At 41.2% G+C, this 26,497-nt stretch overlaps 1 protein-coding gene across 1 annotated transcript in view; it reads right to left on the bottom strand.

The window, feature by feature from the left end:
* Positions 1 to 26,497, bottom strand: part of nphp4 (nephrocystin 4) — a 162,883-nt gene that overhangs the window by 115,081 nt on the left and 21,305 nt on the right. Inside the window, exons 3-6 of the mRNA XM_022765934.1 lie at positions 25,613 to 25,782; positions 25,168 to 25,232; positions 13,667 to 13,816; positions 10,020 to 10,156 (exon numbers count right to left, since the gene is read on the bottom strand). Coding sequence (XP_022621655.1) covers positions 10,020 to 10,156; positions 13,667 to 13,816; positions 25,168 to 25,232; positions 25,613 to 25,782 — 522 coding nt within the window. The remainder of the gene's footprint in view (positions 1 to 10,019; positions 10,157 to 13,666; positions 13,817 to 25,167; positions 25,233 to 25,612; positions 25,783 to 26,497) is intronic.

Here is a 26,497-nt window from a genome sequence, read left to right as displayed (position 1 = left end):
CCTGTCACCTACCGATATTGTGATGTATAATATTGTGTTTTGGACTGGTGATGATTTAGAATCAATTTAAAGATGTTACCGTAAAAGGGCCATAAAAATCCCCCCAAAATGTTTGTTTGTCCCAGAGATTGAATTTCAAAGTTGGATAAAACCTCTGGATCACTGTCAGCGCCAGAGGAAGTCGCAGGTTTGCTCGCAAAGAACAAGTTTGTACTATGAGTCATCGTCCCACCACACGGGAAGACAGAAGTGTGATAAGTAACTGTTCAGAATAGCTGCACTCAAAGGAAGGTGGGGTGAAAAACCCCACTGCTATGAGAGGTGGAGGACGCGGCGATAGTGTAAATATGGGGATAACAACACATGCTCTCAGACGGTCTCTGCGGGAAGATATTCATAGAGCTGCGCTCGCTTGTAAAAACAAAAAGTGACAGAAGTCGTCGTCGGCGACGGCGTGTAAAAGATGAAAAGACATCGCTGCCTCCTTTCTCACTTCCGTCCATGTGCACTACTTTTTGCTGAAAAATCCCACAATACAGTGGTTCATGTGGCACTACGCTCAGTAATGGAGAAAGATGAGTTTAATTTCCCAGAAACAAAGTCTGCAACGTCTCAATTTATCACTTACTATGAAGGAAAGCGTTTAATGTTTATGTAACTCGTAATGAGAGAGCGAGGATGTTGACACCCTTCCTAACAGACGTTTCACCGGTTCTTTAAAGGACAGAAAAATCAGCTCAGAGGAGCATAAACAAATTCAATTGCACATGTCTGAGTTGAACCTGAATAACACACCTATTACGGGCCATTACCATCGCACTGAGAGGAAAGAGTCATCATGTTCATGTGAAAGAGGAGCGGCGCTGACCGAGCTGCCAAAGCCGAGTTCAGCTGAAATATATTATCAGCGAAATAATTTAAATAATGCTATGACTCATAGGCTAATTACATCTTTTCTTTCTTATCTTGACAGGATAATTAAATGTTCCCTCTCATTTCTGATTATCCACATTATCTCACATTATATTTGATTATCTGTTTGCCCAGTTTTATGTGGCTGCTTATTTATGCGCGAGCACACACAGACGCAAACACAAATGTGTGTGTGTCTGATGTCGCTCGAGCATGTGCACACAGGAAAACTGAGATCTGTCACAACCATAATTATTCCTAAAGTTGTTAGAAAACAAATTTTGGATTGAAATGTAGAAACGTCTAAACAGGAAGGGCGTCTATTTGTCTAAATATTATGGTTTTATTACACACAGATTTGTTGGGGACAGACACAGGCAGCAGTTAGCAGGGGAACAAATGAATCATTCAGTACTTTACATTTTTTATTATAAATATTTTCTTATTCGGTTTATTTTACGTATTTTAACGACCTCTATAAGTATTTACAGTGTATTTCACCTTTTAAACACTTTGTTATGTTGCAGTCTCATACTTACTGAAAGCCTTCATTTTTCCCTTCACTCTCAGTTCCCCATAATGACAACCCCAAAACAGAATACTGAAATCTTTGCAAATTTATTGAAAAGGAAAAAACTGAAACATCGCAGTGATTTAAGTCTTCAGACCCTTTAACTCAGGATCAGATCTGAGCCTCGACACGACCCTGTCTCTGAGCTCTGCGGGCAGTTCCTTCACCTCATGGCTTTTTGCTCTGATACGTAAAATATCAGACAGGTGTGTGCCTTTCCAAATCACGTCCAACCAGCTGAATTCACCACAGGTGGACTCCAACCAAGGTGACGAAACATCTCAAAGGTGATCAAGAGAAATGTGAAGAACCTGAGCTAAATTTCAGGTGTCATAGTCTGAATACTGTCAATATGCCTCCGACGCGATATCTCAGTGACACCTGGAGGGAACTTCCTCAAATTTGGCGCAAATGTCCACATGGACTCAAGGATGAACCGATGAGAGTTTTTTGGTCAAAGGTCAAAGGTCACTGTGACCCCACAAAAACCCACAAAAAAAAAATGTTTATAAGGATAAAATGAAGTGATGACATTTTATATGCAAAAGGTCAAAGGTCAACTTCACTGTGACATCATAATGCTCTGCAGAAACACCTCTGGTCATTATTCAGCGCTGTAACTGTAGGAGAGACTGTGACCATGTGTCCTGCCACTTGGCCGGTTGGTGGAGGGATACAACTGCGAGGCGGTGATTCTAGTTCCTTTTTCATAAATTCACTTTGCCATTATGGGCTATTGAGTGTAGATGGATGAGGGAAACGGATTTAAATGATTTCAGGCTGTAACATAACAAAATGTGAGATGTGAAGGTGTGTGAACACTTTCTGAATGCTGGTCACTTTTTCAGTTTTTCAGTCCATGTCATTCATTTTCTTCTTTTATTAAAAAAGAAAATCTGCTGGTAAATGCAGCTCTAATAGGCAGCTATAAAGGACTAGCTGTAAAGAAGCTAAAAACACCTGGGTTTGGTGCTTCACGGCTTTTACAAAGATGTTTTTTTTTACCATTAAGAGCCGTTAGCTATTCACCAGTAAGTTTTCATGTCAGTACTTTTGTGATACCAATGTGTAGGCTGTGTAAGGTAATAATAACTCTACAGATGGCAACTGTCATCTCAAGGGGTGGGTGTGTATGTGTGTGTGTGTGTGCGTGTGTGTGTGTGTGTGAGAGAGATAGAGAGAGAGAGTGTGAGAGAGAGAAAGCAGGTGAAATTATGTCCCACATGAGTTTTGTATAAGCCAATTACCGAGCGGGTTACACAACTCTGGCATGTTCCCTCTTTGAAAACCAGCAAAACAAAAGAAAAATCCTTCGCTCAGTTTTTGTGTCTCTCACACAGTCGTGGAGAAGATGCTAGTTAGCTGCTCGACGTCTCGTCATTTTCCATGTTTTGACCTACAGATACGACATCAGTCAGGACATTCACCTACACTACAGACCTGTGCTCGAACATATTCGTGTTTCACTTCTGGTCTGAATCCACTCTCATTTACATTCCTGATTTTTGCTGCATCTATGTCAAGACATGTATGTGTGTGTGTGTGTGTGTGTGTGTGTGTCTGTGTGTGTGTGTGTGTATGTCTGTGTGCTGCTGCTACCCACACAGTGGATGTTAGCACCCCCATATTGAGGGTGAGTCATCCATGGCAAGAAACAGTGGCAGCATCATTAGCATGCCACTCTCATCCTCCCACTCCCCTACTCCTTAACAGATTTTAACTGGCACAGCGCTGCCACCGATAAATCACTGTTGCCCTACTGCTGAAACACTCAGAAAATATTCAGTCAAACACACACTCACACTGCTGCCTTCCTATTTCCCTTCCTATTTCACACCACTTATCCCTGCAAGCATAACATATATATAACATGCCACTTTCATCCACTGCGAGAACATTGTGGAGGAAAGAAACCTCTGACGGTGGGTCCAGTCCAGCGACCAACACCAACGGGACTTGAACGTGCAACGTCATACCCCTTAAAGGATGAGGCTGGTGTTATTAGACTTTCTCAGTCCTCTCTGACTCTGAGGCACACAACCCCAAACCCATTTCTTCCTATTGAAGACATGACTCTTTAAAGGGCTCCGTAATTTCCTCGGGACAGCTGGCCAACCGTCACTCAAACAGGAGTAAATGGTTCCTTTTCTTAAGGTCCATTTTTCAGCAAAGGATTAACAAGCATCTGGTCCAATCGTGAGTGTTCATGGCAACAGGAAGGTGTGTGTCCATGGTAATGAAGGAACAGGTCACCCAGTGCAACAGTAGCTGGGTTTTCATCATCGCAAGTAAAACTGTTACACAAAAATAAAAGACTGACTCATTCTAAGCCAAAAAAATTACATCTTACCCCCAGGCTAACTTAGCCCTAAGACCATTGTTACCATGGTAACAATCAGTGACACCTGCGCTGACCAGTAGCACCCAACAACAACAAAAAAAAACAGGAATGGTTCATAATTTGTGGACATTGTTATGGAGCAAAGAGAAGAGAAATAGTTTTTAGAGACAGCGGCCATTTTTTTTCCAAATCGGATTTTTCTTTTCAGTGTTTCACCCTTCACTGAATTTCCCAATTAGGTGAGTGGATGCGGTTCTTCGGTCGGCCATTTTGTTATTTTGAAAAAAAGTCTTCATTGTACCACAGTCCGGCTGAAGATAGTGGAGAACTAAACTGCTTTGTGCAACGGATGAACTCAGACTCAGTCCATCTGAAGTCTGACTGTTTGTTTTTATCTGAGCCACAGTCACAGTCTGTCGGTGTGAAACCGGCTCCAGGCTGTAGATACACACTCAGTACATGTCAGATCTGCTCTTTTCATGGGATTTGTTGACAGTAAAAATAAAGAGCAGAATATCACATTTACATTCATCATGATGCTGGTTTCTGCAAATAATAGGTCCCACACAGGTAATGCTTTAAAAGAATGACTGTTGTTCATTGTTACTTTCAGCAAACAGCCAGTGTTAGACGAGTAAGAGCGTCTTTTTAACATGTTAAATAATCTCTGCCGATCATCATCCGCTGTTTGTGGAACTGCAGCACCTGCGCCGACAGGCCGTGATGCAGGTCTGATAGTTTGCAATGAATAAATAATGTTTCGGATCCAACACATAAATTTCCCTGCGTGGAATCAATACAGTTTATCTTAAATTATGATCGCATCAGGACCAGCTGAATTCCCACAAAATAACACATATTTGGGATTGTGTCAAACAATGCTGCGTCACCTACACTTAAAGACCCTGAGTGATATCAGCTGAGCGTTCAGGAACACTTTGAGGTGCATTGCCTTTAAAAGACTTCTAATAATGCAAATAGTCGAGATCCTACGAGTGGCTGAACAATCGTTAATACGGCATCAGCCTGTATGTCTCACAGTGTTCTTAAATGTCTCCCGGAGGCCGCTTTGTTCAGATTCTCCTGATGTATCCCACCAACAGAGGGAAAACACAGAGACTAACATCTTTACGTTCTCTATCTATCTTTCCTCATTAAACCACTGTGCATTCTCTGTCCTGTCTGACTTATAGGGTCTATAACCAGTCGCAGTCTATTTCATCTCACCGTTGAATCGTCTGTCATTACGAAGACCTGCATCTCATGAATATTTGATGCCAGCCAAGTGCATTAAACCCTGTTCCTTTGCACTGCAGCAGTTACAGTGGTTACAGGCCTAATTATGTTACGGAGAAGGAACTCAGCCGGCACATTTGAAGGTGCAGCCAAACTCGGTGTCCTCGGAGGACGGCGTGCAAGACGCCTCCTATTTCGGAAATGTTCAACCTCCTTTGTTTTTTTTTTTTTTTATAGTAGCACGTCCACAGGGGCAGTCCCAGTTTTCTTCTTTTAGGACAAATGAAAACTTCCTGGAGCTTTGTTGCCACAGTCTTTCTCCATTCATTAAATCAGCCTGAGGCGTTTTGTTCTGCCTGCGGCGTGGCATTGGTCCTCGCCTGCTCCTCTCCTTCTCTTCATCATCTTCTGTTCTCGGTCGTTTGATCACATGCCGAGATGTTACATAATTTCTGACAAGAGCTCGGCCCTTTTATCAAGAGGAATAGATTTTATTGGAGATGTAGGTGAACGGCGGCTTTGGGTCATTCGAGGTGATGTAGCCTGTGGCTTCCCTCAGACGTAGGGGAAGGCGGACATGTTCAAGCATTCCTGCAGATGAATAGTGTTGGATTCTTAAACTGCAGGTCAGAGTGCGTCTCGAGAGGTTAAAGCCTACACTTGAAATTATCCTAGTGCTTGTTAAATGGCACTACGAGGCTACGAGAGGTAGCACTCCATAGCTCCTACAGTAGTTCACATGAAAAGCACATCAACTAGGGCAGCGGCTGTATAATATGTGGGAAAGTGGACTTTAAAAAGAAGCCACATTCTGTGATAGTTTGTGGGACTAAAAATAGAAATACTTAAGGGGAGATTATGTGGAGACTGTACGTCAGACTGGAAGCCGGCGTAAAGGATTCGTCTCATGCTGCACTGTACATTCATCCGCCACCCCGTTCCTCCTCATTTCTGTCACTCCACTTCTGCCTCAATGCCAATTTAAGAACAGACACACTAGCATGGAGTCACAGACACACACACACACACACACACACACACACACACACACACACACACACACACACACACACACACACACACACATTCGCACAATGGTGAAACTGAGTTGGCGGATGAGGTGTCAGCATCACTTCAGAGACAGGTTGATGACAATCCAGCTGGAGTCACACTTTTAAAGGTCACACACACTCTTTTTCTTTCTCTGTCTGTCTCTATCTCACTCACACGCACACGCACACACACGCACACACGCACACACACACACACACACACATACACACTAACACACTTTAATTAAAAGCTGCAATCAAGCTGACTTCTGCATATATTAACACCTCACAGACGTGAGAATGTCGTCATCCCACTGAAGTTATAAAAGTCTGGAACATTTAACTAATCTACACAACTTGGACTGTTAGACGGGTTGTGAAGAGCTTCAAAGAACATTTCACAAATGAGAAAAAAAAATTAAAAAAAACTGTGAACACCACAATGAGAGAATTATTCATGCTAACATGTCACTTAGCTCACAGTGGAAAGAGAAGACAGAGGTGTAGTTTACTCCATCGTATTTCATTGGATAAAGGGACGTGTTGTCTGTACATCAGCACAGGTGTTACTATAAAACAATGACACTACAAGTTAATGTCCAGTCAATTCAAATATCACACACATGCATGTCCACTGGAAACTCAGTCAGTCATTTCATTTATTCTATTGTAGATTTTACATTTGTTTCCAGGGAGACATCACTGAGTTTATATTGTTTATCACTGTTATATATATTGCTGCTGCTGTTCTACAATCTAATATCCAGTGTAAAGGTCTCTGTCCATGTGTAGTTTGATTATAGATCAGGTCTAGCTTCTATATTAATACTGTGAAAGAATCAAAGCCTCAGTCCACAGAGAAATGCACACAGCCTGTATTCAGAAACTGAGCCTTAAAACCAGCCGTCAGGACTTCTGGAACTTTGTGATGTCACAACAAAGCAGTCACCCAAGCCCCGCTACACTGAGATGGTTTTTGGTTCTTAAAACCACAAATATATCTTCTTATGGAGCAACACTTCAAAATAAAACACAGGAGAAGAAGAATACATGGCGCTTTAAAACAGAAATGAATTCAAATCCTGTTCTGAATTATTTAAAAAGCATTTTAAAAGTACATCTGTTCAAAATTCTTAACTAATGTCCTCGTTAAGTTTGTCCCTGTGTCTTATGCAGGCTGTATGTTTGATGTTTAAAATGAGATGCACTAATGTTCTTTCTTTAAAAAATAACTATGACCCTGAATCTTTGTCCATGTCCCTAAATTTCTTCTTTTACGGCCCAGAAGCCAAAAAAATACAAACATAGAGCTGTGCATTATATCTGCTTCACACAAGAAACTAATACTATTTCTAATCGCAGATATAATATGACATAACCTGAGGGTGGGGCTGGCAGCGGGGTTTAGCCTTTAGGGAGTTCAAAATGTGCCTCAGCACATTTAATACCAATCTCTTTATTAAATTACGATTTTTCTTGTGTGTCCATTCATTAATAATGCATTCATTCACCCCCACCCCACCCCAACGCTCCTTTTTTCTGGTCATATAATGTACACTGGGAACCTCCAGACATTGTTCCGCTGCTGCTGCATGAGAAGTCAGGGAGGGCTGATTCTCCGACAGCCTCCCTTTAAATATAACTAATCTTAAATAGGCCTGCGAGTCCCCAAAGAACCGGCTCCCTCCCGTGAGTCCGGGAGCACTTCTGAAAAGGAAGAGAAGTCAGACCCATGAAAGGACAGCGCCCTCCCACCAGGGCCTGAGGCTGCCCCAAGGCGGAGCCACCGTACATTACACACTTAATATTATTCACTTAATATTATTCTAAAGGGAAATGAATCTGCCGGACCAACCTGCCCACTGACCTAAGCACCTTTACTTTGTCCTCTTTTCTCAATTCTACTCTTTTCATTCTGCTATCCGCTTTTTTAATTCCTATTTCATTCATTTCATTTCAAACTAGAGCACACAGCTGCAGCTAATTAGAATATCTGATTAGAATAGTTAATCAATGACCAAGAGCTAATTTCCAACAACATAATACAGAGATTTTGTGGCCTAGTACATGAGAGAACAGAGACAGGCATAACTAAGACTTTTATTCTGAAGGGCTCAGACTGTCAATGGTCATTGTCCTGAGAGTGGTGCTGGAGGTGGGGTTTGTACCTTTGTATGATGTGGTCACAATGACTGTGGCTTCTTCTCATCACCTGCTTCCACATGTTGCTATTTGTTTTAATCACTTACAGTTATATTTTTGCTTTGTTGCTTCTTCTTTTCTTTTCCACTTGTATTAAATCTATTTTTATATTTTCTTATATTCATATATTTTTTATGTTGTCAGATGATAATTTTCTGTGTTATTCCTGTTTTAAAAACAGACGCTTTGAATCCTAAAAAGCGGTAATCTTTTTTTTCAGGATAATTAAATGTTTTCGATATAACGCTTTTCTCAAGATCATATTTTACAAGAACAAAGTAACTGCAAAAAAAAAAAAGAAAAAAAAGTGAAAAATACCAAATCATTATTCATATTAGTTTGACTTTCCACACGGTTCTGAAAATGACTGAAAATAGTGAAACCTTTGGGGGTTTTTTTTACCGTGGAAACTTTTAATGACATAATGAGGCTTTTCTGTGCAGATTCTTCACTTATCCATCAAAATAAGCGTCTGAGCCCCGAGCCACCTGCAGCTCTAAAAAAAACAAATGTTTGGCAGGTGGTCGACTTACCATCTATTCACAAGGTAGAGACACTAGTGACTACCATTTGTTCCACTTCAGCTCTAAACACTCGGCCCCCTGTGTTTGAGTGTGAGGATCCAGCCCAGCGGTATCAAAGCGCAATGGGAGAGAGATACGGAGTGACAGCATTGTCATATCAATTATCATCCCCACTAAAGACATATCTCACTTAGGCTGAAGTGAACAGATAGGGCCTGCGCAAAAGTCACTGTACAAATAATTGCTCGTCCATAGCTGCACCTGTCAAATACAGTTAACCGTGTGGGTTTCCGTGGACAAGGGAGAGGAAAGAGAACAGATAAGCTCCATTTAGTTTGGGATGTGATGTGTTTTAAATTGCAGTGGCAGCTGTAAAAAGGGCCTGTGCTTGCACACTGAAGAAACGGAAAGTAAGATAAAGGAAAGCATCAGGCTGGGGAAAATAATCTTAGCAGAGGTGTGTCAAGGCCATCGCGGCCATCTTTAATTTAAGGAGCGTAGTGACCTGTTACCTCACGAGGATGAAATGTTATCGGGATTGTGTAGATACCTTTATATCAGAAAACTATAAGGTGATATGTTTTGCCCCTGGAAGAACACTATATATTGTTCATTTAAAAGGATGTGGGATGAGAAAAAGGCATATTTGCTTTATAAGTGTGTATATTTCAATTCATTTTGCACAGCGGACATATTTGTATTTTTCATATTTAGATTTTCTATAACATTTCTTAACATTTTTGTTGTATATACTTTATCTTATTGTTAATTTTTTCTACTTTTACTGTCCAATAGCAATTGATTGCAATCTCTATTATGAAAATATTTCAAACTTATCAAGAACCTGAACAAACAAAAACATATTCAAGCATATGTCGGTATGAGATGACAAGGAACCTGCTCCACCTTAATTCAGAAACTGGAAGTCAAAAGTAAAAATAGCTTAGATATTTAAGTTATTTGACCTGCAGAACTTGTTGTTTCATCTATGTTTATATTTCTTTTCTCCATATTATATTTATTGTCATGCACCAAAAGATCCTCAGAAGTTGAAAACCTACTTGGTAATAAACCAGGTTCTGATTCTGATTCAGATTTTCCCCTCACCCTGTATCTGTAGTTGACTTCTCGGTAGAAAAAAAATAAAGTAAAATAAAGTATAAGTGTAAGCCAGGTCTTACTGTGTTATGGCAGTCAGCATTGATCAGCGCCAGCAGCTGACTCTCGAACTTCTCCAGGGACGGCTGGAGGGAGACGGTCAGTCTGTTCAGGGTGAAGGGCAGCATCTTGAGCAGCTGAGGCCTCAGCAGAGCATCTCCTGATGACGGCACAAACACAGCATCAAACTATCAGCATGTCATGACATTTACACACTAATATTAGAGTTAGAGCGCTTCCAGTTTCCTCTGGTTTGTTCATTCTGTTTTCAGCTCAGTAAAAGAAAAAAAAAAACCCAACTAAAAACCACCATCTACCATAATAAATATGTGAAACAACTTTATTCCTATTTGCGACCCATTTGCCTAACATCGCCCGTCATCCGCAGAAAACTGTATAATTGCATCCCAGAAGTTCTAGAAAGCTAAAAGAAAGCAGTCGTGTGGAAAACACATGGTTTGATGCTGTGTTATAGCCGTGCTGCTGATTCCTTATGTGTGTGTGTTATCTTACAAAGTGAGCTGAACTCTCCCCGGTTAAGAGCCAAAGGGTTAGTTTCCACAAACACTTGCTGTTTCATGGCAGTTTTACTTATTAATCTATCTGCCTCACCCTGGACTCCAGAGACGCTCCGCTTCGAATGTTGCATGCCCGTAGAATTTATGTTGATCCCTCAACCTTGACTTCAGTTTTGTTTTTATTTTGCACAGAGTAGCAGTTGACTGTGTGAGTCTGTCGGCTGCTGGTTCAGGGGGTTCATGTTTGAGCTGCTATCTTAACAAAGCGTCAGGTAGTGGAGAGTGAAAGAATATGGGATGTGAATGAGTGGCAGGGAGGATGTAAACAAACAAACAAACAAACAAACACTTTAACGCTGTAAACTGCTACGTATCAAAACCACACGAAATAATATATTCTATGAAGCATCATTCATTGTCATATTTCTGACTCCCTTCGTGGAGATTTCTATCCAGCTGGATGATGAAACAAACACACCCCTTTTTTTTGGCAGCACTTTGATTATGAATATATTTGATTAGAACTTTTCTGAGAGACAGCAGCTCCATCTAAATAACTGCGCCATTGATTTGTGGTGCGCAGCCTAATGCCAATCACTGGAATATTTATTCCACAGAGAGAGATACCAGTGCTCGTGTCAAACAACAAAAACTGTTTCCATTTGGATACCCGGCGTAAATTAAATCAGAATCGACTGAAGAAAGCATCTCAGCCAATGGATGAAGTGGGAAAGCCTGTGAAGTCCACAATCGCCCCTTTCAGACGCAGCAAAGAGAAAATAGCCAGTGTGATTGTAATCTCGTCAAGAGTAATGTAGCCATCAAGCGTTTCATTGCAGCCCTTGTCTCTGGAGCGCAGACTGGGGCTGTTCTGAATGCAGCGTGAATATCAAGCCGGTGGCTGTGGTCTTAAAAGGCAGCTTAGGTCTCCGCTGCTCACAGCCCCAGAACATGAAGAGGATTAGCCTGCTACCATACCTCCCACTGACTCCCAATGATTATAGCTCTGCACTGTCAGACTTCATTACATTTCCCCTTAGAAACTTACTTTCTAAGTACTGCAGACTTTTCAACTTCTGATGGAACTAAGTTTCAAAAAAAGGCCAATATTAAATATTAAGTGTTGATTGTCTGGTTTGTTATTTTGACAGATGGAGACATAAAACATGAAAATACATTTGCTTACATATAGTTTTCTTACAATAATATTTGTATTTCTTACTGTTAAACAGAAAGAAAATCGACAAAGAAGTGTAAATTTTCAATTAAAGCAATTAGTTAATTGAATTTAATTATACACACATACATACATTTATATGTGTACAATGACTTTTGCAGCATACACACATACACGTACTAAAATACATGTGCATGCACATACTTGTAGGAATATATATATGCACACATACAGAGGTTAAAAGAAACACACATTAAAACATATTAATATTAATACATATATATTTATTTGTTTATTTTTTTGTTTGTTTTTTTTTTACTTTATTTTACTTTTGACTTCCAGTTTCTGGATCAAGGTGGAGCAGGTTCCTTCTCATTGGTTCAGTATCCGGTTAAGGTGTCTGTCTGTTTCTAACGTGAGCTCATAAAAGAGATTGCAATGAATTGCTATTGGACAGTAAAAGTAAACGGGGGTGATTCTCCTCCACAGTCTGATTTAATTCATAATGTACATTTTGAATATGTGTAATAAAGAATCTTGTCTATATTTCCAACGAAAACTCTATAATTGTTCATCATGAATATTGTTAGGGGGAGTTCTTGGTTGCGTCCTCTTTTTTAATAAAAAGTTTCTGATTTGTAAATATTTATAGAAATTTGACACAGCTGTGACTAATTTAGTTGATGTGGCCTCCAAGTCTTATTAAATATTTGTGAATATGTTTGTAGTCCTTTTGATGCCCAGACTTGTCATATATTATTCATTTTATTTGGTTTCAGATAAAAAAAAGTATTTGTCTTATATCTTTTATATTTTTTATTTCCAGTTGTATGAAGTATTATTTATCTATCCGTTTTGCCACCATTTCAATTGTCCTTCAATTTTTCAAGTTCTTTTTCTATCATAAACTATTTAGCTTCGGTTCCTCCGTCGTCGTGTTTACAAGATGAGAGGTTATGACACATCCTCGGGTCCGACTGGAGGCTACAGTGAGTCGAAGAAGAAACGACATGATGGAGACAAGAATTAACAGTGGTGCGTCTCTCCACCTCTGGAGACAGATGTTGGTGAGTAAAGGAATGAAGTTTGATGCTGAGCTGGAACGTTTCCTCTAGACTGGTAAGAAAACAGCTGTTAATGCTAACGTTAGCTATGTAGCAATAGAAAAAATGTACAAATAGCTCCTTAATGTCTTGAGTTTTAATCATTTTTTATTTTGTTGTTTCACATGAAGTAATTCAGTTCCTTTGTTTAAAGGTTGCCATCAGATCAGATTGGATCGGAGGAAAGGAATGGTGGAAGTACCATCATATCATTTTCCACCTTGTCAGATGTTGTTGTTGTTGTTGTTGTTGTTGTGCAGTAAACACAGAGTCAGGACGGGAACAGACACCTCACATATGTCAAAGTAAAACACAGGAAGATTGTTCGATCTTGCAGCACACACTGAAGGAACAAGTGAAAGGGCAGCAGGCTACACGCTAACAGAAAGTAAAATGCCCTAAAACGTGTTGTTTCTTGTGCGTTCATGCTGCAATTTGAGCCAAAAAAGGCAAAGAAATGGAGGGAAAATGTGGAACATGGGCAATAAGGCCTGTAAGGTCTGCAGAAAGAGCTGGAGGTGAGTGAACATTACAGGAGAGACCTGGCTCATGTGGATTATAAAACATTTATTTTTCACTCACGGCTCAACACACTTTTACCATTTACTCGCCATTACTCTCCATTTTTGCGCAGTAATTCTGGCCAGTTTTCTATCATTATTTCTCATATGTGTTTAAATAACCTTAATGAGAATAACAGGGCCACCAACTAATCAGAAGGAAGACATTTTGAATTCATTCGTTATTTTATCGACCTGATGTCAGAACCGACTAACACATTTTCCTGTTGTTGAGAAGTTTTGTCTTATCCAGATCATTTATCATTTGTGATATAATAATGTGTTGTTCATTCTTCGTGATGTGAAGTTTACCTGTCGGAGAAGCTGCAAGCCCGGGGATGTTCTCATCTCCAGAGACGAGGACGTTCTCTGGGAGGAGGTGCATCATGGAAACCAGCGCAGGATGTCTTTTGACCACACAGTCCAAATGGGAACCATCAATAGTCTTGAGGAGACTGCTGTCTGCAAGAAGAGACATAAAACATATGTATGTAGAATATCTCATCGTGCATTTCATTTCAACTGCTCCTCTAAATACAAATGGGTCGGACATGATGTTTCCACCCCGGCATCATTCCTTGTCCAGACACAGAAATGTCATCCATCTACCTGGCGCGTCAGAGTCTAATATTTCCCCGAAAGCAGCGAGTCACCTGACAGCATGACACCAAACACGCAATCACTTCCATTTTTCAATATTCCATTTGGCTGCTGGTGACCTAGCTGCAATGTGCCATTACAGAGCAAGCATCGTTTTCCTGGGCAAAACCGAAATGACAACCATTCTGCTTGGAAAACGCGCTCCATCGGAAGGGCACTGCGGCGTAGACGGGGCAGAAGGTATGAGCAATGAGGTAGTCGTCGTCATCCTTCAAGCAGGTCATCCGGTGACAAGTGACGACCCGTGATTCCTACCATCGACACAAAGCGCAGGCCATTTGGAAGGTGAGCAATGTGGTGTCTGATGCGCCGCGTATGTTGGCTTCCTTCAAGCCTGAACGGCGTCGCAATCTTTCACTCTGACAGGGTTAATGATTGTACCTTCAACGGCATCAGTGACAATCAATACAGGAAGCCGCGTTCGCTCCCATAGGCTGTTTCAACGAGTCGACAGTGGACAATCTGAAGGTGAGTCGTTATAGATAATGAAATGGGAGCATTTGACTGATGGGTTCATAATTATCACAGTAAACAGCCGCATGACGATAACAGCTTATGGTCGTTTCACACACACATACACACACACACACACACACACACACACACACACACTGACACACACACACACAGCAGCAGCTCTGTAGAAACAGTCCAGAAGAAAGGTATTCAAACTAAAAGTACAGACCTACATAATGACATTAACACTTGTGATTTAATGTAACCATGGCAACCACACCAACAGAAACGACACAGGAGCAAAATTTTTTCCTGCTATCTGAGCACCAACAATCAGATGATGTAGAAAAAACATCTTTTCACCAGCAGGAAACGAACATTTCAATTACAGTAGCAAAAACAGTTTTTCTTCAAAGTTGATTAGATTTCGAGTCGAGTACGGTGCGTCCCGTGTAGGACCTTCAGGAAACATTAGACCTTTATGTTTGTTATTGGTGGCTTTACTAGAGGAAACAGATGCAAAGATGCAAAAACCATCCTATTTTGACACCATTGTTCCCATCTTGTCTCCCACCAACTTTCCTGAATTTCAAGCAAGTAGTTTTAGTCGCCCAAACTTAAACAACCATAACTATAACAGTGGCAGAAAATCTACATATGAATCCTGAATCTGAAACTGTTTTGACTGTTGTAACAGTTGTGTTTGTCTAAAAAGATTAAGACTGTTGCCAATCTCCATAAATTCACTGCTGAATGCTGTTTATATATACTGTATATATAAGTTTTTATTTATCTTAAAAGTGCAGTAGACAGAAAAAAACTAAAACAAATGTGCTTGTTCCAAGCATCTTAGAGAATTTGCCACAGTTCTTCTGTGGATTTAGGGTCTCCCAGACCGACTCCATGATGATGAGATTCAGAGGCGGAGCCAGACATTGTAAAGATTCTGGGTTTAGCCCAAACTTAAGAGGCTGAAAATGAAACCATCACATTTTGCGCCAAGCTCCACTAGTAGTTGGGCGACCTATAGATGGCGATATTTCCCCAGGACCTAAAGAGCTCCCCTGATTTTCAGGTCCACGTTGAAGTTAAATCATAAACTCTATAAAAGATTGTACACACACAAACATTAAAAATATCATGTGCATTACTGTCCATGTTCGTTGGAGTGTATATAGCAGAAAACCAAATCACTCCGAACCCAACATCAAAATTTGAAGCTACAGCTTCACAGCTCTGAGAAAAACTGCTGAATAGAATCCACACAGACGCAATAAACCGTACGTTTCAGCTTCTAAAACATCACTGCATTTTCTTCTAGTTCTGATTTCCTTACAAACTTTGCCCAGGAGGAAAAAAAATAAGTTTAACACCTGAGGTACAGACATTCAAGTTCAGACTTTTGTGAGGAAGAAACCAATCTATTCAGATATCACCCGATGGCAGCCTCACAATGAATTCAGTTTAAGACAAAAATCTTTCACTAAAATATTTAAGATACTACGCTGTTTTAAGAGGCACAGAGGTAAAACATTTGGGATAAAAGCAGAGAAATAGCAAAGAGATCAACATGGATCAGCTGTGTGGTACGACTGAAAAAGAAAAAAGGTTTAATGATGATCTATTTGAAATAAACTGCATCTGCACAGAAGGAGAGTTCTGTGAATAAAGTTGCTCTTTTCCAATCAAATAAAACAATGAAATTAGGCAAAGATAATGTGTTCACAGGAATTTGTATTGTAGACAGCTTTCATCTATTCTCAGGGCAGAGCCGGCGCCTTTATCTGTAAAGTCAATGAAAGGGACTGAGAAGGAAAGAAGATGATGGAGTATATGACTGTGTTCTTCTCCCCCTCCCTGTCCACGGCTCAACCCAGCCAGCCCCTTTAACTCCAACTCTCTCTAACAGTTAACTCGCTTTAAAAAAAACGTCTACTTACGTCTAAAGCCAAAAAAAAAAAAAAGGCAAAATGGTTTGGGGAAATCTCTGAGGTTGCAGCTCAGCTTCAACAAACATTTTCAGTGGCGACAGCAGCTTTCATTGAAAAGGTGTTTCTTACCATGAAACACATAAAAAAAATAAAAATAAAAAAAGTAGGGTGGGTGTGAAGGGAGAGAAAAAGAGGGAGGAATCAAACATAGAACTTTCTTGACACAGATGGTGCCCAGGTGTCGGCAACTTTTTCATCATTTATTTCTTGTTATTCATTATGCATCAAGCTTGGGTTTCAGTCAGATGCTGTGCATAGATTAGAAAACGACCCCAAAATTTCCTTACAGCAGTGGAGTGGTACCTCAGAGTCAGTTGAGCAGCAGCTTGGCAAGAGATGTGAAACTAAGGAAGTGAGGGGAAAAACCCAAAAAAAAAAAAAAAAAATGGCTCAGCATCAGACAAACAGAGGCAGTGGTTCTGGGAGAAGGTTGAGTTGGAAAGAAGAAAGACATAAAGATGAGATGGGTGATTTTTGAGAAATGGTTTTACTGCCAACTTAGGTACGAGTGAAGGGATTTGAAGTGGCGACTTGCAAGGTTCGTTTGTTTCTATGTTTGGTACCGAGCAATCGCTACTTTGGTCCTTCTGCATGTAAATTCAGAGATGCTGATACCAACACACTTTTTCATACATCGTCTGGTTCAAATAAACTGTTATTGTTGGTGGTGGAAATTTTTCCAGAAAAAAAAAAAAATCCCTAAAAAAAAGGTTTTCAAAAACTAGATATAGTTAGACGCAATATTGTGGCAAATGAGTCAGTAATAGAAAGGCTTACAAATTCTAATTAAACATGAAAACATTGCAGAATTAATTGTCGATGAAGTCGTCAAGAATGCAAAAACAAAAACATACAAACTGCCAAAACAAATGCAACAGAAGAAACGCTGCGTTTCCAGACAGCTAAAGGGAAGCGCATCAGGCCTCTAGGGGGAGCTCTAAGCTCTAAGTAGCAAGTGTTAGCGTTAGCTTATCTACAGTCTATGGGATCTCCACTTAGAGCTCCCCCTAGAGGCCTGGAGCTCTGATGTGGTGTTGTCTGGATCTGCAGCGATTTTTCTGTTGCATTTGGGGTTTGTGTGTTTTTGTCTGTATTTGCAGCGTGTTTGTTGTTCATGTTCTTGTTCTTGCCTCCTGCAGCACGTTTCCGTTGTTGTATTTGTTTTGTACTTTCGTGCATCGTTTCTGAATTTGCAGCTCGTTTCTCTAATGGAAGTGTTCTGGGCCGCTGCAGCGCGGTTGCTTTTGTCGGCCACTGTTATAAAGCAGAGGTACGAGTACAGGTGCACAAGCCACAACAGGGGAAGAAGTGTTGTTTAACTTTATTTGTTGGAAATTTGAAGTCCACCCAAACAGCAATAAAGCTTGGCGTGGGTGGTGAAAACAAACACCTCTGTGGGATGCCTCAGAGACAGATATGCAGGGAAGACACTGGCAAACATCTTTATCTTAGCCACAAAGAGGCTTTTTGGTTTATCAGGGATGAAATTTGTCATGGCTTTACCTTCATGTACCCCGCACACAGACATAAGCAATAAATTAATGCATTGTGGTGCTGCTTCAAATTAAGATATGTTAATGTGAACACAATGTGCCATCTGTTTGTCCTCTCGTCACACTAAGAGGGCCCCAGAGGAGCCCTCCGTCCTTCTCACTCCATTTTCTCCTCCCTCTTCTCCTTCCCCTTTTCTCCCAGTTGGTTGAGGAGAAGCTCAGATCAAGCCAATGAGCACACTGCTTCCCTTCATGCTTGTTTCCTCCTCTTATTTTTCGCCTAACATCCTTTAAGACTTTCAAAGGCCCCAAGGCAACTTCCCCTCATCTGTCGTCCCTCCTTTTTCCCCATTTCCTGCCTCTTGACCTCGACTCCAGCTTTGGAAAATAGAGACGTTTTGACTTCTCTGCCGCCACCACTCTATTTCTTTCTTCTGTATTTTCACGGCTCCTTTTTCTGTTCCGATTCAGACCAACTCCAACTGATATTTCTGCATTCAGGCTTTTCTCCACTGATGTTTTTCCCTTTTAGTTCAACTTGTATTTCATAGGTTAAACCCATGTTTAACCTAATTTCTAAGTGCCTGCTTGAGGTCAAACAAGACCAGTTGCATTTGTATAGCACTGATAAAAAACCATGTCCTGTGAACGTCTGTTTATCCAGAGCCATGAACCAGCTTGTGTTTTTCTTGCCTTTAGCTGCACCACTGTTTTTAATTAGCCCGGTGGTTGTATGTTTTCTCGTTATCAACATAATTAGTGTTATGAGTACTAACGCGTACCGTCACCTGCAGTATCATCCCATCATGTTTCCTACTAAACCGGTGTTTCTCAAACTTTTACAGACCACTTAACCACTAAAAGACAGTGAAGAGAGGCAGGAAACACGGGGGAATGACACGCCACAAAAAGTCCAACCAGTCGGGAATCGAACCGGAGACTCACTGCTCTCTGTTTGATAGTTAACAGGCTGATAACTGGAGAAATTTAGCACAATCCCAGGGCAGGCTAACTGTTAGCTTCATCCACATTTCCTTTCAAATCTCACGCTGATCATTTTTGACGTAAATCGTAAAACATAAACTGTAAATGGTCGGTTACAGTGAACAACGCTGCAACACAGCCGTAGTCATATAGACTTAATAATGTTTGAATTTACATGAGTTGATTTAATGTGGAAAACAACACATATACACTACTGACAAGCAGGTTTCATGGTCACCCAGACAGATTGAAAAACACTAAATTTAAAACATAATTTAATACATTTACTCCATGGACCACTCTTGAAAAAAGGCTGTACTGGATAAAACCTCTGCTTCTTCCTCCATTCTTCCTCTTCTTTATATATTCATGTGTCTTTACCTGAGAGAAGGAAGTGTGTGTGTGTGTGTGTGTGTTACTCAGCCAGTGGCAGAGAGCCTGGTGAGGCAGTAGAACACAGAAATACATATTGTTTGGCAGCCACCAATATATACATATACCCTGCTCCAGGTCTGGCAACCAATTACATCTACGTACACACACTGCGCACACAGACAAACACACACACACACACACGTTAACTCAGGCAACATGCTCATAGCCTGGCAGTGGCGCTGCGTTTCCAAAAGGCCCGTTGTCAAATCTGGAACAGTCGTTGTAAATCTACAGATTCTGTTGTGGCAGAATCATGGAAGATAAATCAAAACTTCTCTCTCTGTATAAACACTCTGTTGATCGGCGTGTAAATGGGAGTCTTGGCTTCTCCTCACATACAGTTCTGTGCCTTTAAGTAGCAAATGTTTTACATAACTGTTCTGAAGAATAAGTCTGGCATTATTCTGTATTTTTTTTCCTGTCAACAAAAGTGTTAGTATATCTCTGAATTCCTCTCCACTTGCCCGCCCCTGTACGCATGAGAATCTCTGAGTCTCACAGCTGGATTTCATTTCTCAGTGTCACCGCTCAGTTAAGAATTGATTCTTGATTGAAAACCGCTTCTCAATTCAGAAAAGTGGGGTACTATTTTCTTACTCTTACTGCAGTGCGCTATGCGGCAAAGCCTTCATTCACTTACTGGCTTCTAAAGCTTTGTCTGAAGTGACAGAAGAAGCAGAGTGGTGAGTGAAGTTTGATGCTGAACTCACAACATTTCGTCCAGACTGGTGAGTAAAGAGCTGCCGTTTTTTATATAATAAAAGACATATGATGAGTGAAATAATCATCAACACCATGACTGAGTGTTTCCACCTTGGACTGCAGTGAACCAATGACAGTCTCATAAACACAGATTCAGGGTTTCATACGTCACAAACCTAAGGAACCAATCCTGTCAGCTGGTGGGGGCGGGGGGCGGGGCTAAATACACCTGAAACTTTGTCAGCACAGAGAGAGAGTGTTAGCATTAGCACAACCTCTAACACTATGTCAGCCACCGCCAGTTACAAGCTAACAAACAACATAAACAAATAAAAGATACCATCTACGCTAACAGTTCTGATACGTCTGCTAGTCTCTGGTTCTGGTCTCAACAGACTCCTCCTCTGAGTCTGGGTCTGACTGAGGCATAAACATGTGGCTGAGTATCTCAGATGTTTCCTCCTCTAACCATCTTTATACTCTCTGCTCTTTCACCTGTCCACCTGGAGCCAGCAGGTGGTGGGCGGGGCTCAAGACCTGATTCAGGTTTCTCAATGAGGAAGTAAGAGTAAACCCAATTTTTGTTTTGTTTTTTCACTTTTTATGTGTGAAAACCAAAATATGAATCCAAGCAGATGATTTTTACAGAGTTTAAAACATGTCTGGAGAAACTTTTATGGCTTTATGAGCCCCTAACTTTTCATCTAGCGCCCCCTGCAGGTCAAAATCTTAAAGAAACTGTGTGATCCTAATATGCTGTACAACAAGAAACGGTATATCTTTAAAACAGAGTTAGATATGTTGTATTAAATGAATCCACCAACAGCACTTTCAGGTGCATAACATGTGACCACCACGTCCTGAGTTGGAATCCGACTGTCAACAACTGTCAAATCTCATGTCCCTTCAATTATTTCCCATCGTTCTCTGTCAACTAACCAATAAATGCACATGACAACGCTGATAGGATGTGATCGATGCAGCAAGTGGCGCTTGCCAACTTGAATTCACTGACATTTGAGCTCCAGCTCCCACAGACAAGAGTGAGGGTTAAGGATGAAGTGTTTATCTGTCTTTATTTTCCCCTGTGGGGGGGAATCCACTGAACATATTCTCCATGCAAAATGTTGCATAAAACTACTTTCCATGTGGTGGCAAAGCATGAAGTCTCCTCTCTGACCCTGTTTTCATTCCATCAGCTTTTTGCTCCATGTTGTGATGCGGCAAGCAATCCTCAGTGGAGGGTAAAGACAAAGACCACGTTTCACACACAGCGGAGAGGATGCTGACCCAACCTGGTTATTCCTGGGGACGGAGCACAATTGCTGGCATTGGAACAGGAAACAAGCTCCATTGTGTAAATGGCAGGACCGAGGTTTGTTTGCTCTCGTCAGGAAAGTTGGTACAGTATGTGCACAGAGTACACAGTGTTAAAGATGCACTCAGACGCAACTGAAGGTTTAAGGCGTCGGAGACACAAGACGACAGATATTATTATGCTACAGCCTGTCAGTCTATATCCGCTTCTTTCCACAAATGTTGTAATATGATTTAAAGTTTCTCAAACCATCAAATCAAAAGGCAGAGCCTCACAAAAAAGTGCTCCTTCTCCTCTCAAGCTATATGAAGCCGCCTCAGACAAACTGTGGGGCTTTTAAGATCATGTTAATACCAGATTACCGGTAGATTACTCTGTGAAGGAACTGTTACCACTTTGTACCAGAGTTTTAAAACCCTGTCTCTGAGCTTTTTAAGCGACCGTGCAGTGTTTGGATCTCTGCAGTACCTGAAACAACGGGTGGGTAATAATACATAATATGAGCCTGAGGGTAGGCAGCAAAGAAGGGAGAGGGGGTGCAGGGGCATGGATGCAAATGCAAAGCCAAAGTTTTGAAGGACCCTGAATAATAACCTTCACTCTGAAGTTATTGTGGTTTAGTTTCTAGTGTCTGTCTCTATCTGTGAACCTAAATGAAATGAAACTGTGCTTGGTGCACGGCGGGTGACACAAGAGTCAGTCAGGGAATACTGCAGGGAATGAAGACGGAAAGCCGAGTTCACTGGGGCTCAGATAAGGCCTGCACTCAGGTTATGTTAGCAGCTAGTTCAGCCAAAAGGCTCTTTGGTAATTAAATCCCTTAAAAACACCTAAAAACAAATCATTCTACCAGTAAGACCAGTGATATGAAAGCCTGAACACAGAAATCAAAGCAGGAATTCTCAGGGGCTATACGGCCACATCGTGAACAAAAAGCCATATGTTGGACACCACAGTGAGAATGCCATTCACCACCCCACACAGTGCACCATCACCTATAACTGGTCAAAGTCATGTGGTTACTTGTGTGTTTTATGTGTTAGTTTGCTGCTGTGATGTCACTGTGATGTGACAGGTATGAGCGGGTTTTTTAAACATGGATAAACCCGCTGATAAAAGCCGATTGGCCCCTTTTCCACTGCCAGTCGAGTTTGTCTTTCTGGAGCAATGTCAACACAAATACTTATCACAGAGCACACATACAGACACAGTGGAGAAAGAAGGAGCTGTTAGAAAACTGGTAAAACAGATCTGTCCCTAAGTATCAGCGCCTCCATGTGAGACGTCATCTGTGATTGTGTTTTTTTTTTAAACTTATTTCGGGGTTGCTGCTTCACTCTTTCATCTCCAAGCGCTGTGTAGCCATGGTGTTTCTGGTTTAACAGCACCGTGCTGGACAGGTGACAGGTGTGTTTCCAGAGTTTGTGCAGTCATTTGACCCGGTTGTGAATGCCGATTGTTCCCTTTTCCATTGCCGACAAAAGGCAGATGTTAGCGGGTCGTAGTGGGTTTTTTGACCAGTGGTGAAGGAGCTTAAATTACATTTTGTTTAGTTGTGATAGAGAGTCGTGATATAAATAAATGAAACCTACAGAAACAACATGTCCGATTTCAATAGATCGCCGCCTCTACAGAGAATAATTTGAATCCCCAAACATGAGGAATCACTGAAAAGTGTTTCAGAAACCAAGTGGCTACAGGATGCGCAGTTTATCACTTATCTACTTATGTTCACGATGAGCTGCACGGACCACACATGCTGATGAAACATGTGTGAGCCCATCCGTGTGCGCAGACACCCAGTGCAGTACAAACAGAACAGCATGTGTGTTTCTATCTGCGCCTTGAGCCAGCAGCTTGTTTCAGGTCTGTGAGGAAGCACACTCCATCGTAATGATGATGGGGTGTGATGCCTGCCGTCGCTTTAATATGGTAGGCATTTGTGAAATACAGCAATTTATAGTTTAAATTTACTCACTTTTATTCAATTCAACTTTTGACCTTAACTTCATTTGCAACACATCAAGAAATAATGAAAATATAATTCTTATCTGGAGCCACAGTATTTTCAAAAACAAAGTCGGGGGAAACTGAATAATGTGGAATTTGTAATGAATAAAGAATAAAAAAATAAAAAAATGTCAGCCTCCGGGGCGTGTTTTCTCATTATAATTCCTTCACACAATCAGACGTGAATGACCACTATGAGGAAATGTACTTATTTCACTGTAGCACAAAACAGTTTTTAGATACTTGTTTCACTGCAGAAAAATTCACACTCAGAGTGTTTCACATCAAGCAGCAGATACAGGGACTGTGTGTCCCTGTCACAGTGGATGAGAATAAAAAGTGATGTGATGAAATGAAAAGAGGCTTCTGACCATAAAAGAGCAGCAGCAGCAGAGAGAGAGAGAGTGGCAGCAGTACGGCCCATCAAACAGAAAAGCAAGATTCCGCTAAACAACAGGCATGTAGTTAATAATTCAGCGCGCATAAGAGTCCGTTTGAGAGAAGGTTTTCTAATATTCATGTGACATGATAGCCAAGACAGGAACTCTTGCTCTCACTGGGCACAGTGTTATTCATACTGTGAGGCACTAAAGTATTTTGTAATTCATAGTCTTGGTTTTAGGCCAAGTGAGGACATATCTAGACCAACCCAGACCTTCAGTAGCAAACTCAATAATTCAAGAAGATTTGTTCTAAAAGTCTAAACTGATGTTGGTCTAATACTCAGAGATAATCCAGTCGATGGTTGTGAATTCCCCCCAAAAACGACTCTCACACAAAGTCAGGAATCTCGACCTTCAGCAGAGAGAGCTGCAGTTTTATCTATTCATTCAATCATGAGTAATAACTTTCTTTGTTACCTACTGTATCTGTAATCGCTGCGAATGAAAGAGTGAGCAAGTGAGCAACAATCTTTAAAATCACTCTGACAACTTGGGACTCAACCTGCACAAAGTCTCTTCAGAAAGAAAATAGCTCAAAGGTAAAAAGTGAAAAAGTAAAACCAACCTTAGAAGAAAACATGGAGAATTTCAGGGTCAATAATACGTTCAGCCTGGCTGCCTGCGAATACTTTCACTTCAAACCAGCTGTGAAGGGGAAGGTGGTGTGTGCCTCAACCGACCTTACATGGCAGCTGGACAAAGTCACATCTTGTTTCCCTGAGCTCTGACTTTTGATTTCACTTTGTATTTGATACTTTATCATTTAGCTTAATGTGTAAATACTGATAAGTTATATGAGTCCACCTTCATGGATCACAGTCTCCAAAGGTTAAAGCTGATGACATAATCCGTTCAGACTGTATGACGTGTTTGTGAGTCTCTATGACATGGTAAAAAAAAAACATGAAAACAGTGTCATGTGCACAGATACAGGTGTGTGTGAGTGTCACTTCATGAAAAAACAGGTAGCCTCAGGCCAGGAACACACTGGATGTGAGTCGTGTGCATCGCGGCCGTGGAACGTCTTGGTGACCATTGTGGCAGGTTAGAGTGGACACAGGTGTCACACCTCGCCACTGCGTCACGTGATGTAGAGATTCGGTGTCTCACCTATTTTTGCGTCCCGTCGATGTCATATTGACACACAGCGACTCATGCAACGCAGGAAGTGTGTTCCCAGCGTTACTGGCCTGGAAATAAAATGCTGATAAACCCACATGTACTGCAGCTCTGTCAGCTTTCCTGCCCTAACACACAGTGTGACTAGACCTGATAAATACTTGAAAACCATAGTATGTAAGAAAAATAAAAGGTTTCTTACAGTCAGCTGTGTCTCTCAGCAGGGGGTGGAGGAGGCTTCTCGGTGATCCATGGTGTAGATCCAGCCTAGGAAATTGAAATCAACCTGAACGACTGACTGGATGAATGAATGGAGCTCCACATAACAACAACATTCTGCTAGAATTTCACTCTAGTGTCTAAAACCAGTTCCTCTTAACCAAACTACCTACTGACTACTGTCTTACACACAACAGTAGTTCTGCATGCATATAATAAAAAGATGGACAGTTATAACGGCTATATCTCTGTTACACTTTATTGCTAAAGCTTAGCAGGTATATCTATGTAAGACCAAACAAGATGACAGTCCCTGGTTGATAGTCAAGGAGTAATCCCCCCACTACAGCTACACCTGTCCTTCAACCATCTCCTCATGCGAAACATCATTAATCCCTGACTGCTGTAATTAGGAATGGGCTAATCACCTTCTGTCCCCATCAGCAGCCTGAGCATCTGGCCTGTTGATAAAAAGCTCCAGGACTGCGAAGCCTCGGCCCACGGCCTGCTGGGAGCCGTCTGGCCTGGGTGACAACGCCACCAGCTCCAGGACCACCACCGTGCTGGGCAACCGCAGAGACGTATGGAAGTACAGGACCTAGGGAAGCATAAACATGGCGTGAAGAAAGACGACAAGACCTTGTGAGAGTCCCTGCAGAGAATTGAAGAGAGTAATTATTTTAACTGATGCCAAACTTGTAGTTGAATCAAATGGTAAATTGTGGCATTGGCGGGTAAAAACAATCATTTAAAGCAAATTAACAAGTTAGCGATTAACCTAAAAGCTGAACTAGATCTACCTTAACTATCTATCCACTAGTAATGACCAGTTACTCGTTCAATAACTCCTGTGGTCAATCTCCATATTGGAAGTCTCTATAAGGAATGAGCCAAACATCCAGGGTTGACAGGAACACCTGACTGGTGAAGACATTCAAGGAGGTACAGTATGTCCCCCTGTTGAGGAGACTCTTTGGGATTACTAACGGGGTCTGACCTCGCTATTTTCACACAAGTTCACAGGAAGACAGTCGAGCCTTTCGGGAAGCCCGTCTGTAGTCCGTGCCAGGTAGGTGCCATTGTTTCCAGCCGCTGATCTGCCATTTAAATTGGGAATAATAGCCTACCTACAGCAGAGCCACACTGATTTACATGCACAAAGGCCTGAATATGTTAAAGAGACCCACAAATTCTCTGTGATCCAGCACAATAAAGCCTGTTATTTCTCAAAACAATAAAGAAGAACATGACGGTGTCGACAGAAAAAAAAAATGACTTAAGTAGACATGAGCTACCTTGAAATACAGAGCCAA

The sequence above is a fragment of the Seriola dumerili genome, unplaced genomic scaffold (assembly GCF_002260705.1).
Source record: "Seriola dumerili isolate Sdu_G_001 unplaced genomic scaffold, Sdu_1.0 BDQW01000800.1, whole genome shotgun sequence".
NCBI classification, from domain to species: Eukaryota; Metazoa; Chordata; class Actinopteri; order Carangiformes; family Carangidae; genus Seriola; species Seriola dumerili.
Note: the sequence above shows the minus strand (reverse complement) of the source record. Positions and strands in the feature narration are given on the sequence as shown.